Below are 17,309 nucleotides of genomic sequence, written 5' to 3'. Positions count from 1 at the left end.
AATCCCTTTCGCTGAAAGGGATCATGTTCAGCGAAATAAGCCAGAAAGACAAAGAAAAATACTGGATGGTCTCACTCATAGCAGGAATTTAGAAAAGCTAAATAGGGGCCCAGGAAAAAGACTAATTCTAATAAAGTAAAAATCAAAATCAACAAGCAATTATAAACCAAAGACACACTACGGGGGGGGGGGGAGAGGAAGTAGGGTCAAAATAAGGGGGGTGGGAACTGTATGGGGACTATAACCAAGATGAAAAAGCATCATTGTGCAAAAATGAAAAATGATGTAAAATATATAAAATTAAATTAAATTAAAAAAATAAATCCAAGAATAAATGTTAATTTTTCAGTGTGTTCAGTTTTTTACTGGTTGTTAGGATAGAGTGGCAACTTCCAAGTTTCTTATATAGAATTGTAAATACGAAGTTCATTTAAAAAGTTCTCAAACAACAACACATTTATGATTTTGAGTCACTGTATCCAGGAACACAGTTGACCTCCCCATTTATTCAGGAACATTTCTTAATAAAACCACCACCTTTAGTATCACTTGATAAGTTTTCATGTAAATCATGCACATTTGTTGACTTGTTTTAGACTGCAGTTATTTCAAAGCTACCATTTTAGGATCCTTTTTTTTTTTAAAGGTAACCTGATTGTTCTTATTGTTTTACTTGCAAGGCTAATGATTTTAGAAGCTATTCTTTATTCTTGACCAGGTTGCTTTTCTATTTTTTTTTTTTTTTTTTTTTTTTTGGTTTTGCTGTTTGAAAATTGATTCCAATAGTCTTACGGTTTCAACTGCCTGTTGAATTTCCTACACTTTCTAGGAATACTATAAAATCATCTGTACATAATTATAATCCCCCATATTATTTTTTCTTTATATCTTACTGTCCCACAGTATGATTTCTCAAATCAAAATCCCATGGATCTCATGTGGTCTCATATAGACCACAACAAAAAAAGGAAACCACCATGAATGAGAGTCAGCAAAAACACATGCAGCTTTGGACTTACAAGAACTTCAAGAGATGGAAATAACAGATCCAGAGTATTGAAAAGACATGTTTGCAATTAAATTAAAGAAATAAAAGATGCAATAAAAAAACAGAAGCAACTACTTAGGTAAAATAAGATAACACATATTGTGCTAGAAAAAATAGTTTTAGAAATGAAAAGCAGAGTCACTGAACTTTAAAACCTAAATATATTAAAGAACAGAAGAGCCACAGACTATAAAAAAGTGGGGCAGGTTAGAAAAAGTCACCCAGAATACATCACAGAGGTTAAGAGACATGGGAGATAGGATAAGAGGTGGCAACATTAGCCTTCAAAAATATTTTTTTCTCTTTTTGTTAGGGTTTAGTTAACCCAAGAATAAACTCGTTGTAGTCATATGCCCACAGCTTGGCACTTCCTCTCAGACAAAAGTTAATCAAATGCTTACTGCAGCAAGTATACGTGTTGTTATAACAATGTATTTTCCTCAGTTTTTCAAAAACAATTTCAAGGCATCTTAGTATTCTGCACTAAGATGAGAAAGTCTATTTGTAACAGAAGTACTGTGCATTTTCTAATTTCACTGCAAAAACATTTTTTAAACAATGATTACTGGCACAGGAAGGAATGAGGGAAGGTCATTTCTCATGAAGTCACTGTGGCAACTGCTGGTGCCTCCCTCTCATGGTAGGTCAGCCAACAGTATCAACGCTTCAGAATGACTTTCTAGGTGATGTTTGTGCCAGGGAATTAGAGCAGGGAGTTGGTGATGTCTAGGTCATGGATCATTTCCTTCGAAGCTTATGGTCACAGGCAGTAGTCCAACCTCAGTAGGCGCCCGGAGGTCTCAGGTCTGGGCCCCAAAGGTCAGGGTCACTGGACGGAAATTGTTACCATTACTAGAAAATTAACTGCAGGGACTCTGGCTGGATCATGTACATGCGTAAACATGGGCTGGATAAACACATGAACACATGAGCCAGACACTATGCAATGCTGTGGGGACACAGCTGTGGGAAAAGAAAACTCCCTTTACCATCTTAACCTGTAGATCAATAATAGGGATTCACTCCATCTCTGTTTTTGTTTCTTTTGAGAATGTGTATTAGAAATCAACCTTGTTTCTGGCGCAGCTTTCTCAACTTTTTGAACACATTTGTTTCTATTTTTTCTTTCACTAGGAACTCTTAAATTCCATTTCTGTTTTTCAGTGGGAAGAATACATTTACATGGTCAGTAAATTATACTTTGCTTAAAGAAGTCATTCTATTTAATGAACCATTAGTGTTAAGACAAGTTGTAGAGGAAAGGGTGGGGTAGTCCATCTTTGCTTAGGGAGCTTACAATGTAACAGACCAAAAAATAGACATCTTGACATTCACATGCTTCAATTCATAGATACTTGTTAGAGGAAAACACTTCTCATGACAAATTTTTCAGAATGTTTGAAATAAATGCCTGCGTGATTTTCAAAAAGAAAGGAGAAGGTTACTGGTAGCCAGGGTAGCACTGGGGAAAAAATGGGGCATGAGATCCAAATAGGAGGTTGTCCGAAAATGTCTGGGAGCAGGGGGAGGAGACGAGAGGCTGGCTCCCTTGACCGTACGAATACTTTCAGGAAGATAAGGGGCTACAGAGGCCTTCTGGGAGAGTCCCAAAATTCTAACCCTGAATAACTAAGGAAGAACCACAACAGGAGTGAAGGTCCTGGGCAGATGCTGGTGGAGGACCGAGAAAAGGAGAGGTTGAATTTTCTGTTGGTTTCACTGGGGTTGCGATGACTCTATGACATCGAGGTGAGGATGTTCAAAAAGAGATGCTCAAAAGAGCCTGGACAGAAACACCATGGTGAGGGTGCTGGCCACACATCATTATCTAAGAACATAAGGAATCACTGAGGGACAAGATGGAGAGAGAAGACTAGGACAGGGGCCTTAGGAATCTCCCACACTGCAGAATGGGAGAGAGACGGAAGCCTGTGTAAATGATGAGAGAAAGAAAAGGCCCAGGAGAGAAATGTTGAGGGGAGAAAGAGTTTCAAACAGGGTGATGTGTTGGCATGGCCAGGAGGATGTCTGAGAAAAAAGCTACTGTATCTGGCAGCCCTGGGAATTTTAGGACCTGCAGTCTGGGCAGCCCCCAGAAGTGATGACACTGGTCCCAGGTCAGGGGCCACTGACAACCAAGAAAGCCATGGACCAAGGGTAGTTGAGGTGCAGCTCTTCCAGGAAATGTGATGGAAGCCAGCTGGGGAAGACACTGAATGTGAAGTCATTATCAAGTTAACATAGAGACAGAGGAGGAAGTCACAAAAAATGCAAAAATCATAGGGAATGAGGACCATAAACAGAATCAGGACTTGGGGATCGAATATGGGAGGACATAGTAATGTTGACAAGAGGAAGAATGAGATAAAGCTCTTCAGAAAGAGGGCTGAATCTAGACTAGCAATGGCTAACAGAAAAGGGTTAATGGCCTAGAGGGGGTCAGAAAAGAAGGAAGAGGACTAGCATGGAAAGAAGGTGGGGTGGCAGGGTCAGTGAAGAAGAGAATAATGAGTCCACAGGATACCAACTGGATAGACCACAGCAAGTTAATTGAGGATAAACAAATAGCTGAGCTTCTGAAAGGGCCCCTGGCCTAGCCTGGCACTTAGAAAATGAGCCAGAGGTTATGCCATGGCCAGCTCTCAATTTCCCTGAGCTCCAGGGCTCACAAGGTCAGAGGTGATCACCCAGCCAATGGCAGCTTCTCTTCTGGAATACTTGCCACCATTCTCTGCCTAGAAAGTCCTCATGCAGTGGAAGCATCCTGGCCTTGGATTGTTTCCGGAGTCTTCCTCCCCTCACCCACAGCTTCCAGGGGGAGGGAAGTAACACTCTGCGCAGATCCTTCTGGAATTCCCACCCAGGCTTGTGCAGTCTCCAGTTGTTCAGGAGAACCAAGCTGTGCTGTACTTTTGCACTGTAATGAGTAAAACAGGCCTCAGGCAGGAGGACCCCTGTCCTGGGATGGCTCAGGCAGCTGTGACAATAGATTCTAGTGAGAGAGACTGGGCAGCAGTTTGGGTAGGAAGGGGTTGGCATCATCCAGGTAGGAGTGATGGAGACATGGAGCATCGGGCCAAAATTCTCTGAGGTTCATTGATGGTTCACAGAGGCACTCTCATCATCTATTATTGGGGCCAATTAGAAAATCTCATTCAAGGACAGAAGTGATAGTCCCTCAGATTAACAATAGCCTTACATCTTCCAGGTTACACACACACAAACCTAGTAGGATGAAGACAGAATGAAGAGAAATGGGAGGGTGGCTGCAGGGATATGTTTTAGAAAGAGAGAGCTGAGTATGGGGTAAGAGAAAGGAACCAAAATTGGTCTCTTGTACAAAGTGGTTCTGAATATTGTCATCTAGGGTAGGGACTCATCTATTTACCCCTTAAATCGTCTTTCTTGCCACTTTGCCTTGAACACTACATTCTAAGTAAGCTCCAAGTAAGAGTGTACTAGGAGAGAATGACTTCCAGTTGGTGCTTTCTTTGAGCCTGGAAAACCTCAGGGAAGAGAGTAGATAACTGTCTTCCTGAGATGAGGTGAAGGGTAGGCAGGCCCCTGGATGTCTTGATGGGAGCTGGAGAAGGACCATTTCTCATGGCTAGTATCTACAGGGACTTCCCTGAGAAATTCGGGGCCAGAGTCTCTGAGCCAACAGTGGGAGGTCTAGCGTGGTAGGACTGCCTCAGGCCTGACCCCTCCAACTTCTTTCAGTTTCTGTCTTGTACACCCATGGGAGTCTAGGCCTGGTCAGACTCTTCTCACCACTCTGAGACAAGAAATTCCCCTTGACCTAATGTGATAGCTTTTCAAAAGATAAGCATTTCTGTTTTTTTGTCTCTGGGAAATAGATTACTTGTTTTCCAAGAAAGAGACTGTTACATACAAGGACTGGATTTGCAAACAGAAGTTTTAATTAAAATGGAGAAGAGGGAAAGAGACGAAGGTAGGTTGGTTGACCTGCAGTCACTGTGACAATCTGTGGAGTTAAAGCTCAACTCCAGGGTATGGGCAAAGCTGCAGTCATACCCTGAGACTGGGGTGGTCTGAGCCACTGGGTGTAGAGGGGCTGCAGGTGGAGGAGGTTACTGAGATTCACAGACGTACTCTCATCACACTATTGGGAACAATTAAAAAAATTTAATTCAAGGACAGAAGTGATGGCCATTGGCACTGCATATCCAAGTAACACACACAAACCCCCTAACAATATTCCCACCCCACTGCTGGCAGTGACTCTAGCAGCTCCCCACATAGAGTAGGGAGTCATTGGCCACCTCCAGGGATCATCCTATATCTCTGGAGATGACTTCTCTAAGTGTTTGGGCTTCATAGGCTCTTTAACAAAGCAGGCTCTCTGGGGTTTGAATCCTGGGGATATCCACAGCTTCAGAGGCCTTCCTCCCATATCTATTACATGGGACTGGCTGGTTATGTGTCCTAATCCCTCTTCTGCTTTTCTCCCACCACCAGACTCACGACAGGATGGCCTCCCTCCCTTCTCTATTTCCAGGGCCTGGCAGAGCTTCTCAAACGTTCAGTTGAATGAAGAGACCAATGACCAAATACATCCTCAAGCAGCTGATCAAATCCTGAGTGATGAACCAAAATAACCAGCATGTATCTCTCTAAACACTCCTCCCATATCCAAGTCCTGACAGGAATATAAAGCAATGATGGGGTCATATTCCTTCCCACCTCTGTAACTACAGATCGCAGCTTTGGTGCTGAACCCAGCCTGGGGAGCAGCTGGGTTTGGGTTAGTATCCCATTCTGTTCTCTTACACATGACTGATCAGCTGACGGTTGCTATACACAGGTTAGCAATGGTCCAGAGTGAAAAGATGAGACGAGCTGGGCCAATGAGACTGTGTGTCTTGGAAATTTGATATGAAAGTGAGTAAAGAAATTGCCCGTTGGTAGCAGATATGTAGGATGTACATGGTGGTTTAGAAGAGTCAAACTGGCCGTATGCAAGCTCAAGTTACAAACCAGGAATAAGCAGAGGAAGAAACCACCTGGTTACAAGAGAAAGAGACTTAAGAGGCTGGGGGTCAAGAATAGCAGCCTCTTAGGAGACATGACATGTAAGGTGGGTTTTACAGTTGGGGGGAAGTTACCCAGATAGATGGGAAGTGGGGTATGAGGTAACAGTACACGAAGAGGAAAGAGGACATGTAAAGACACAAAAGGGGGTACACGTCTGTGGAAGAAGAACTGATCTAGGCTGGTGAGCAGAGACGAAGTTGATAAATCCTTTATCCCCTTTTCAGGAGCTGGATGCAGATGTGGCAGCAATCCAGCGTTGGTTGTGCAGCCATCAGTACAGGCTGCAGAATGGCAGAAGAAGATGGAAAGGCCCTACAATGCTGAGTGGTTCTGGAAAATGAGCAACTCCACTAACCTGGGTCACCATCCTCCTTTGGATTTTAATGTGAGTGAAGTAAGCAATTTTCTTATTCAACCCACTACTTGCTGCAGAAGATTCTACTACAGTTAAATCTATGGAGAAAAGTCATACCAATCAGAACAGTACCACCATACATTCCTTACTGCCAACTTAAGCTGAGTTCCACTTTCATAGGCTCTTGGTCAGTTCCCTTCAAATTTCTCCAGTAAAGGCTTTAAACTATCATGACATTTATCAGGTCCCTATCCAGTCTCACTTTTAACCAACAACATTGTCTCTTACGGCACTACAAATGTTGAGGCCCACCCCATCCCCCAAGCTAGGTCTCCCACTACATCTGCCCACTCCCACAATTCTCTTCTTTCTTAGCCCAGTGATATAGGTGTCCTGTCTGTGCTCTGGTCAGATGCCCTGAATTAAGATAACAGCTCCATTACACACTACATGTTTAACTATCTCAGCCTCCTTTTCCTCAACTGTAAAATGAAGATGATGACAATACTACTCTCTAAGATATTAAGATTATTTGAGATAACGCATGTACAATTAGCACAATGCCTGATAAATAGAGAGCAATGGTTGCCGGCCACTAGCACTGCTAAGGCAAATGTGACCACATCATCACTTGAGCTTCTCACTGAACCTCCATCACCTGTGGGACATCACCTTTACTAAACCTCTCAACGTGTCAGGCACTCGTGACACGTCTATCATTTACCCCTTGAATCTTCTTTCAGACCATTCTCTGCCTGGAACACTGCATTCCAATATCAAACTGCTCACAGAACTAAAATAACAAAATTAATGTTTATTCATTTGAAAGATTTACATTGAAATGCTCTGTTCAGGAGTATTAGTAACTACAATAAATTAATTTCCCTTCCTGGAAAAGAACTCTATCTCCCTAAAAATAGGCAACATGAGAGTCTATTTCCTTCTGTCTTGTGTCTAGGAAGTTACTGTGAATTCAGTTTCCTTTCAGTAAAATAAAAGTTAGGTTACCCTCCTTTTAGTGCTAAAATATCGTTATGCTAAGGTGGCTGTGGGAGAGATGCATCCTTTTTATCTCTTTTTAAATGTTATATTGGGCCTCCCCGGTGGTGCAGCGAGTTGAGTGCAGCACTGTGAAGCTCTCTGCGGCCTCTGCAGCCCAGGTTCAATTCCCCGCCAGCCAGGGAGATTCCCACGTGGCGTGGCAGACCTCGCTTGTCTCGCCCGCTGCTCCCCTCAGCAGTGTATTTTGGTCCTTCTGCCTGTTCTGTTTCCCGCTCTGTCTCTGGTGAATCCTTTCACCCTCCCGCACCTCTGGCCTGTACCCCCATTCTTGTATAAATAAATAAATCTTTAATTAAAAAAAAATGTTATTATATTGTTTAAATGCACTTGAAAGGTTGTGTCCTGTGGAAAGGGAATGAAATTCCTTTACGAGGGATTATGCTACATGCCAGATGCTAAGATTAGAAAAGGGATGTTAAAGAGAGGGAAAAGGCCCAAAGAGGCCAGGGAGTAAGTTGAGACAGGAAAGTCCTCAGAGTAACAGTCTCTGGTTTCAGGAAAGCACAGCCTGGCTAAGTTGCAGCCTCCTGCCTCTTCCTTTACCTGCCTTGCCAGAGAAGCAAGAAAGATCCTAGAGAGTACTTCCTACAAGACAAGAGTCTGCTTAGCTGACCAAGAAAGTTAGTCAGGTCAAAAAAGCTGCCCTCCTTTCAGTTAAGTCAACTGTGGACCTTTATGGGGGAAACAAAACAGCAAAGTCCATAGAGTTGCTGCCATGAGCTTCCAACACAAGATTTTAACACAGGATTATCAAGACATTGCACTTCCTGATAATCAGGTCATAATTAAGTCAAACTCATTCTAGTGTGAGCAAAGTTAGAGAAACTTGATTCAGAATATTATATCTAATGCTTTTCTAGAGCCAGGATCTTTGACCAATTCCTCCTAAAGTCCACCAGAGTCTCAGGGTATTCTGCACTCTGGGTAATACAGACAACTTCTAAGGCATTGTTTAGAGTATATTTAGTAATGCTGTGACCAAAGTTTCCATTAAAAAATAAAGCAACCTTTAAATGAATGGAAAGTCTAAAATAAAAGGCACATAAAATACAGTCTAATAAGTTCATGTGATATGATTAGATGAATGTCTAAGCTCTTTAAAAAAATAATTTTTATAAAGACATATAGCCAATCTCTGGTTTACTTCCTAAGGCCCTAGGTATTGAGACCATGAAACTAGACGAAAGGTAGTTGATGGAAGATATTGTAGGTCAAACACTGAGGAAAATACAAATATTATTGTAAGCCCAAATCAATAAACTGATGGCAGAATTATGGACTGGTGGAAAACAGTAGGGCCAAAGGCCAAAGTAACAACAATCCCAAGAGAACATAATATTTTCTGGATATAGAACTTAGAGATTAAAAGGTTGGGAAGCAAGCCCTATGTTTTTCTCCTCGTAATGACAGTACTCACCAATCTAAAAACAAGTGGACTGGGCACTCCCCAAGCCTCCGTAATTACTTACTATCCTTTTCATACCTGACAGAATTACAGGAGGTCAGACACCAGCCTTTTGTCCTATTTTTGTACAGTGACAGCTGTTCCTAGTTGTCCACTAACAGCCATCCTTGCTTCTTTACCAAAGGAAGCTCAATTTCATTGAGAGTAAGAATGTACTCAACTAAAAACTCAGTTTCCTCAAGAGTGCATAAACCAATGAAAGAATACATGTATATCCACACAGAGAACAGTATCTCCTGGAGATGAAACAGAGTCTGACAGATTGTTTACTTATACATAAAATGTAGGTATTCAATGCACTTACACATGGATCCCAGAGAGTGAAGCTCAATGCTGTCCTGAAATACTAGGAGCAAAAATGAATGTAGAAACAAAAATTAGAAACAAATAATCATTTACATTTTATTTTTCTAGTCCTATAAGTTTTATCACCCCCCTTTTATTGTATGAGGTGGAGGTCTGGGACATGGGAAAATAACACCTGGAAAACAATCTTCCCCTAAAGTCAATGAATTACTTCATTTGGGGCAATTATTTTCATGAATAACTCCAAATGACATTGACTTTGTGGAAGAACAAAACAGAATTTGCAACTAGGCTAATTATTTCTGTAATCTAATTAAAGGCAGGGAAAGTAAACTAAACAGATCAGTGGGGGTGGGGATAGGGTGCTTAAGTTAGCACTGGGTTGTGATAAGGTCCACTGTACTAATCTGTCTCTTTTATTTCATGCTTTATTGGCTGTATTACTTAAAAATTCAAATCTGAATATAACTATCACATTGGTAATAGAACACAGTATTTTAAATGATATGCTTTTAGGGAATCAGCAGATTTAAAAAATCCTCTGTAAGTGCTCCTTTGTGCAAATTTAGGTATTTTTACTCATCAATTCATTAAATATTCAACCCTTTCATGTATCAAGTTCTAACTGTGATGGAGATTCCAACATGAGTCACCTCTCCAGAGGCTGGATGGATGAGTTAAGGTCCAACACCAGGTAAGCATTTAAGGAGGCAACAGGGCAGAAGATGATGGTGGTGAACAAGACAAGTGATCTGAAGTCCTAAGGAAGTGAACTCAGCAGAGGCAAATTTTCATATAACAAGAATATTTAAAGATTCATGTACCACCTCCCATCATACTCATATTATTTTCACCAATTAAAAATAAAACCTTTTCCACAACTGGGACGAGGAGGGAAAGGTTTTCATGTTTGTGGACCAAATGGCCAGAGGTCCTGCAAAAGAATTTTCTTCTTCTACTGGATCATTCCCATTAGCTTATGAGAATTTTCTGGTACTGTATCATCATCTGGAAAACAACCAGGTTCTCCTTCCTATTCCTACCATCCCCCTTCCAAAATACTTCCTCGATCTCCTCTGGGATATCTATTACTTCCTCCATTTCCAGTGGATCCAGCTGCTGCTCCATTTCCCTTCATAGTGAAACTTTTCAACAGGGCTGATTCAGTAGAGTCTGCACTTACCCACGGTGTATATACACTTTATCTTGTTCCAAATGCTACTGCTTTCGTTAGAAAACTTCCATGACACCAAATCCCACAGAGGCTTCTTTCTCCATTTTGAAGCTTCCCTGAGCTTCTGTAAGACATCATTTTCCTGTTTTTGTTGTCGTTGTATCCAACTACATAGTGGTTTCTTCTTGGTCTTTTTTGTTCTACTCTTCCTTCACTGCACCATTAAATACAGCTCTCAAGACTCAACCCAAGGACTTCCTTCTCCATTTATATCAGGGCTTTAAATACGGTCTATAAGTTAGATCCTAAATTACATATCCAATGAGGCTTTGTCCTGAAACTGCAGGTTCTCACCTGTCTAGTCAAAAATCTCCTTAGATGACCAAAACAAATTACTGATTCACCCTGATAAAGCAAAAAGAGTTTCTTCCACCTAAGTATATCATCCAGCCACACAACCAGATGATCAAGCCTCAAGCCAGCTAGTCATTCCTGATCTTTCCTTCCCTTCCCCACTCTCCAACTTATATGGGATCCAGGTCCTGCCTGTTACCTTCAAAATGTACCTCCAATCTGCCCCTTGCAATCTTCCACACTACCCAAATTGTTCTAAAACCATTAACTTTCCTTTCCTAAATCATGCAACGGTTTTTTAGAGACTTATCACCTTCTTAAAATCCACTCTCCAAGGCCCCTGGTCTGTTCCTGTTTCTCCCAGACCTCCTTTGGCACCAGCCCCTCTCTAACTACATTCCAGTTTCTCTTCTCTCAATACCAGCAGCTGAAAGATGAACACAAAGAGCCAGACTGGAGGCCAGCTTGTGCCTACATTAAGGTCTCTGCAATTGTGTCCGTTCTGCCCGGATCTTGTGATAGATGGCTTCTTGTCATTCAGATTTCAGCTCAGAGATGTCTAGGTAAATATTACATCTAAAAAATATTTTCTCTAGGATGCCACTCTGCATTTTTTACAGCACTTACCAAACTCTTACTTATGTTCATGATGTGCTACTTAATTAGAACATAAGATTGAGAAAGGGAAGAACCTCATCTGTTATTTTCTGCGTATCTTGAGAGTCAGGCATACATTGGGCACTCAATCAATAAATAACCCAATTCTCCTTTCTTGTACAAATAAAATTTCCTTAAAGTGGAGTGTTATAAGAAAGGGTAAAATATAATAAAGCTCTAGGTCATTAGGGCCAGCTTATATCCCATGTTAATTTGCTTCTTTACCATAAAAATCACATTTTTCTGTTAAGTCTATGTAGTAATATTCACAATCTATGACAAAAATACTGAAATAACAGTCGTGGGAATCTGATAACTGTTTTTTTCGTGTTAATGACTACCAGTAGCTCAGCAATAAAATACCTACTTAAACTTAAACCACCTATTAAGACAAAAAAAAAAAATCACAAAATAAAACAGCTTGCAAACACAAAAAGATAAGGTTAAAGGCATCAAACATCCCAACAAATTGGAAGCAACTCTTAGTATTTGCTAATTTGGGATAAAAGTGAGATGTCAGCCCTTTTTCTTTTGAATTGATCTTGTTAGACTTGTCATTTCTAGGTAATGTGCTCACGTGAATATACAATAAAATGCACTGAATGTTGGAAGGAATGCTAGAGTTGAACCACTCCATGTGTAGAACACAAAGTAAGTGCTAAATAAATTCTTGTAGACTGAATGCCTTTAAGAATGCAGACTGTGGGCATCCCTGGTGGTGCAGCGGTTGAGTGCTGGGCTGCTAAGCTGCCCCGCAGCCTCTGCAGTGCCGGTTCAATCCCTAGCCGCCAGCAAGGGTCCCATATGGCGTGATGGCACGCAGACCTCTCCTGCTGTGCCCGCTGCTCCCCTCAGCAGTGTATTTTGTCAGTCTGCCTGTTCTGTTCCCCGCTCTGGCTCTGGTGAATTCTCTCACCCTCCCGCACTTCTGACTGTACCCAGTGCTTGTATAAATAAATAAATAAATCTGTTAAAAAAAAAAAAAAAAAGGCAAAAAGAATGCAGACTATTGACAAAATATCTTTAACTGACAAAACAATTCAAAGAGCTTTCAAAAACCTGGCCGTTCAGAGAGCTGAGTGTTTCATAAACGTAAAGAACAAATGCTCAACCAATGGTATACAGGAAAATCAGGCTCATGGCCTGCCAGTGGCACAGCATTTACTATGTCAGTTGTTTTTCCAGATGTGCTGCTGATTTATAAAGCTTCTTTAAAAATAATAAAAGCCTCCAACTGCTATACAGTCTCCCTTATATACCTGTGAGGAGGGGAGCTGAAGGTCGAGTTATGCAGGGGGCCCATTCAACTCTGCCTGAGGCTAACTAACACCAAGCATGAATACATGCAGACCCCTAGTTTAATGGTCTGGAGACAAGTCTCAGTGTCGTAGTACTTCCTTATAATAATATTCTCAACTGTTTATTAGAAACTAACACTGAGCAGAATCAGCAGCAATTGTGTTATGGCTTAGAAGCCTGAGTGAAACACAGATGGGATAAAACATGGAGATCTTGCTGTTGCATGTTCAGAGGTTTACCAGACACAACCAACAAATCCTTATGAACAATATTTTCAATATGGACATAATATAAAACAAATCCTTTAATTTTTCAAGTGTTTTAAAAAAAAATTCATATTTACGCCAGCCTTGAAGATATGCACAAAATTTACCAGTTTACATTTTGTTTTACCCACAATAACTCAAGCACCCACTCTGTGCATAGCACTATTCTAGGTGCAATACAAGGGTTTCTTAACCTTAGAAACATGATTTCACTTTCTGGAATTGTATTATCTCCTTCTCCAGAGAGTAAAAATAAATAGAACCACATTGTTTACTACTGACCTGCCCCCAGCCTGCTTCTGGTTCATGGAAAAGCTAATTTCTGACAAATTTAAGATGTTTCAATGAACTCAGCTCCTCTCCCCCTAAAATAAGAAAGCAGAACTCCTTTACATTAAAAAAGTTAAAAAACAATGTTCCATGAAAGGGCAGTTTGTTTCTAATTAAGTTTCTTTTAGTTTCCTTTTTGTTCTCTAATTTTTCTTTAAGTTTTCTTCCTCTAAATTCAGCCTTTTCTTGTAAGGCAAGCCAAACATCTTTTTATGCTGTTTTCTTTTCTTAAGAAAATTACTGCATCTTTGAAGACAAACCATTCCCCAAAACTAGTGATAAATGTTAAAAAAAAAAAAAAAAAAAGACTTTAAAGGTGAATCACCTACATTACCTTGATGAAATCAAAAAATAAAAAGCAGTTGGCACTAAGATAGCTATTCAAAATATTTGTTTAAACGATTTAAAAAACTGTTAATTTATTTTGTAAAATGTACCCCTAGTCCAAAGTAACTATGTTTGAAAAATTTTTTGGCCAAAAAATTTACAAAAACTTTTCAGTTCAACCTAATAAAAGTGATATCTAGAAAATATTCCACATTAAGTCTGTTTTTAAAAGTTCAGATTCTAAAGCATTCCTAAGGCACAGTGTTCTGGAAGACAAATGTGCTTCTGCTGGCTTTGCATGGCGCACAAAGCAATGGTGACTGGCTCCAAGTGAGCCTGGGCAGGCACCTTCCTCCTGATGCTGCAGGACTATGAGAGTAGAGTCAGACATAAGCCCCCAGGGCTGCATGGAACTCTGTGAGACACTGTACCAGCTGCTGGAACTTGGGTCTCTCCTCTGGATCTAAGGCCCAGCAACAAGCCATTACAGCAAATCTGCAGATGACAAAAATGGAAAAGTTGGCTAGTGTTAATACAGTACTCCTAAACTTTTAGTCAATTTCATGCCAGTTTTTTGTCTAAATGTGTGCATGGGGGGATAACACACTGAAAATCAATTAATACTATTAATATTATTAATAGTATTAATACGATCTGCAGGCAGTTCTAAAATAAAAAGAAACTAAGAGAAGTTACCAAGATTTTTTGTGAGGATTTCAATTCCTCATGAGAGGATATAAAAATCTATCAGCAAATACCAAGATTTCATACAAATACCCAAAATAATAACCTGTGTTATTCTACACTTAAATTCTAAGAGAAAGTGAAGCTTTAAGTTCTAAGAACCCTGGATCTACAATAAAATCAGTGCAAAAGCCACCACCTCACCAGAGCATAGAAATCGTCAGTGGATTACAGAACTGACACCACAATCATCTGTGTATGCAAACAACCCCGAAGAGCTTCCTGCACAGCCCATTAAATAGAAAGGTTAGCCATGTGACAAAGTAGGAAACAGGAACTATCTTGCTCACTAGCTCAGAACATCTTATATCCCAATTGATTCTAACTGGTATCAGGCAAGATCGCAATGAGAAAGGCTTTTTATAACAACGAGTGTCCTTAAGGCTATATAAATAAAAGTCAGGTCCTCACAATACTTTGAATAACTGATATAGTATTCAGAGTTTTTTCACCATGTACATTAGTCTCTTGGATTAGATTAAATACTACAACAGCAGCTGCAAAAAGTCCTACTGTCAAATTCATTAAAGAGTGAATAAGTCTGGTTGACTGTGGTTCTCTGCAAGACTCTAATTCAAATCCAAAGAATCATTATTCTCAAAAGTGAAGTCTCTGTATGAATATGGACACCTGCTATTTTTCTTTTATTCCATTACCGTAAATGGAATGAACCCATGTCATCAAGCTCAGGAAAACTTACAACTCATCAGGACAATTGATTGGCTGGGCTATTCGGTAACCATCTTTCAGGTATGCAGCCATCTCAAAAGGGTCGATGTCCACATAGGGTGTTTGGCCCAGAGTCATGAGCTCCCACAGCGTCACTCCAAAGGCCCACTGAGAAAAGCAACACGAGGAGACATTTAAAAGAGATGTCAGAGTGCTGCTGCCTGTGGCCAGGTATGGACCCCAAACAGCAGATGAACCAACTTCTAAGGAAAGCAAAACATTAGGTATCTAAACAAGTCTACCAAACTCAGTCAGTTCCTCTTGCTGAGACAGAAAAGAACATTAATTATTAATTAATGCATTCTTTAATGTGCTTATCATTACTGAATACTCTAAGGTAATTAGATTCAATGGAAAGAAATGTTTTTACTATTGATTACAAACCTTACCATCCAAACTGTTAATTATGTTTTAAGATTTTCTTGGTATGAAAATTTGTTACTTTAAATATTACAGTTAGCCTGTGTTACTGTGATGTGGAAAATGAAAATAACTTTAGCCTAATTGGAAGGAAGAGCATCCTGAATAAATGAAACATGCAAATTATATAATATATAATGTCATGGATTTTTACTATGTTCAAATAACTTAAAGGTGCAAATATCCTAAAAAAATACCTTCCAAAATTGCTTAAGTATAAGATCAGATTTTTTAAAAATCAATATGTGAACTATTGGTAGGAGCAGAAATCATAACCAGTGTCAATAATGCACATCAATGGTCCCCCCGGGGACTCCACATTTTGACCAAGTCTGGCCCAGGGAGTGAGGGAAGGGCAGGCAATGTGTATAGAGAGCTGCCACCAGTGGCTGGGAAGAACTCGGAGCAGGGACTCCCACTGATCTGCTCACGTGAGTGCACCCTGAAGTCAGAACAGCTGAAGCTGGATGAGGAGATTCCCATGTACCCTGTTTCATGTTTATGTGTCCCTACGAGTTCTAGGTATTCTGCCTCCTTTATTTATTTTTCACATCAAACCTGTGAGAATCATAGGTAGTTCAATTTTACAGAGTAAGAAACTGAGATTTAGAGAAGCTCCAAAATTTTTTTAACAAGTGAAGGAAAAAATGGAAAAACACTAGTCAAAAAAACCCCCAAAACTGTTTTCAATAATAAAATCCAAAAATACTCCTTAAAACATACAGATTTTTTAAAGTCTTGTATTAGTGCAAATTAAAAATGGAATAGTGCCTTTTAGAACATTTTAAAATTTGTCAATGGTCAACTCTATACCAAACCAAAGACAAAATACAGAGTTTTTCAACAAAAGCTGACAGAAGATGTCACTGGCAGACCTTCACTGTAAAACATATGAAAATAGTTCTTGTGGAAAGGGAAAACAACAGGTGGAAATCTGGATTCATACAAAAAATATGGGTACTGAAAATACGATTAACAACTATTTTTTTCCTCATTTTAGAATTTTCTTAATCGAGTGTTTAAAGCAAAAGCAACAACAATAATGGTATTCATAGTACAAACAGAAGTCAAAAGTATGTCCACATAAAGGATGGAATGGGGAGAGTGGAAATATATTATAAACTGTTTATGTTAAACATGAAGTGACAAAATATTATTTGAAAGTAAAAGGTGCACACTGTAAACCTTAGAAGAGGTTTTTCAACCTCAGAACTACTGGCATGTGAAGCCTAGATTAAAATCTTTCCACAAAGAAAACTGGATGAATTCTATCAAACTTGAAAGAAAGAAACAACACAAATCTGTGTTCGTTTACTAAGAATGTCTCACAAATGAGGTGACTTACACAACAATATTTATTGTCTTACAGTTCAGGAGTCTAGAATTCTAAATCAAGGTGTGAGCAAGGCTAGTTCCCTCTGAAATATACAGGAGAAACCGTCCTTGCCTTTTTGTACTTTCTGATAGTTTGCTGACAATTTGTAGTATTCCTTCATTTGCAACTGTAGAACTTGTCTCTGCTTCTGTTTGCACAGGCATTATCCCCTTATGTGTCTGTGCCTTTATCAAGCTACCGTCAAGTTGAATTGAGATCCACCATAGTGGGCCTCCCCGGTGGCGCAGCGGTTGAGCGCTGGGTTGCGAAGCTGCCCGCGGTCTCAGCGGTGCCAGTTCGATCCCCGGCTGCTCCCCGGCCACCGGAGGAGGGTCCCACATGG

The 17,309-nt window shown here is 40.1% G+C and overlaps 1 protein-coding gene across 2 annotated transcripts in view; it reads right to left on the bottom strand.

The window, feature by feature from the left end:
- Window positions 1-206: 206 nt before the first annotated feature.
- RYK (receptor like tyrosine kinase) overlaps window positions 207-17,309 on the bottom strand; it is a 99,102-nt gene continuing 81,999 nt past the window's right edge. For both annotated transcript variants that reach the window (XM_037525965.2, XM_037525966.2), the window contains exons 14-15: window positions 15,143-15,279; window positions 207-14,193 (exon numbers count right to left, since the gene is read on the bottom strand). In XM_037525965.2, the coding sequence (XP_037381862.1) occupies window positions 14,082-14,193; window positions 15,143-15,279 (249 nt within the window). In that variant the 3' untranslated portion in view covers window positions 207-14,081. The remainder of the gene's footprint in view (window positions 14,194-15,142; window positions 15,280-17,309) is intronic.

The sequence above is a fragment of the Talpa occidentalis genome, unplaced genomic scaffold (assembly GCF_014898055.3).
Source record: "Talpa occidentalis isolate TD23 unplaced genomic scaffold, MPIMG_talOcc4v2.1 talOcc4.4, whole genome shotgun sequence".
Lineage (NCBI taxonomy): Eukaryota > Metazoa > Chordata > Mammalia > Eulipotyphla > Talpidae > Talpa > Talpa occidentalis.
This window is presented reverse-complemented; position numbering and strand designations above follow the sequence as displayed.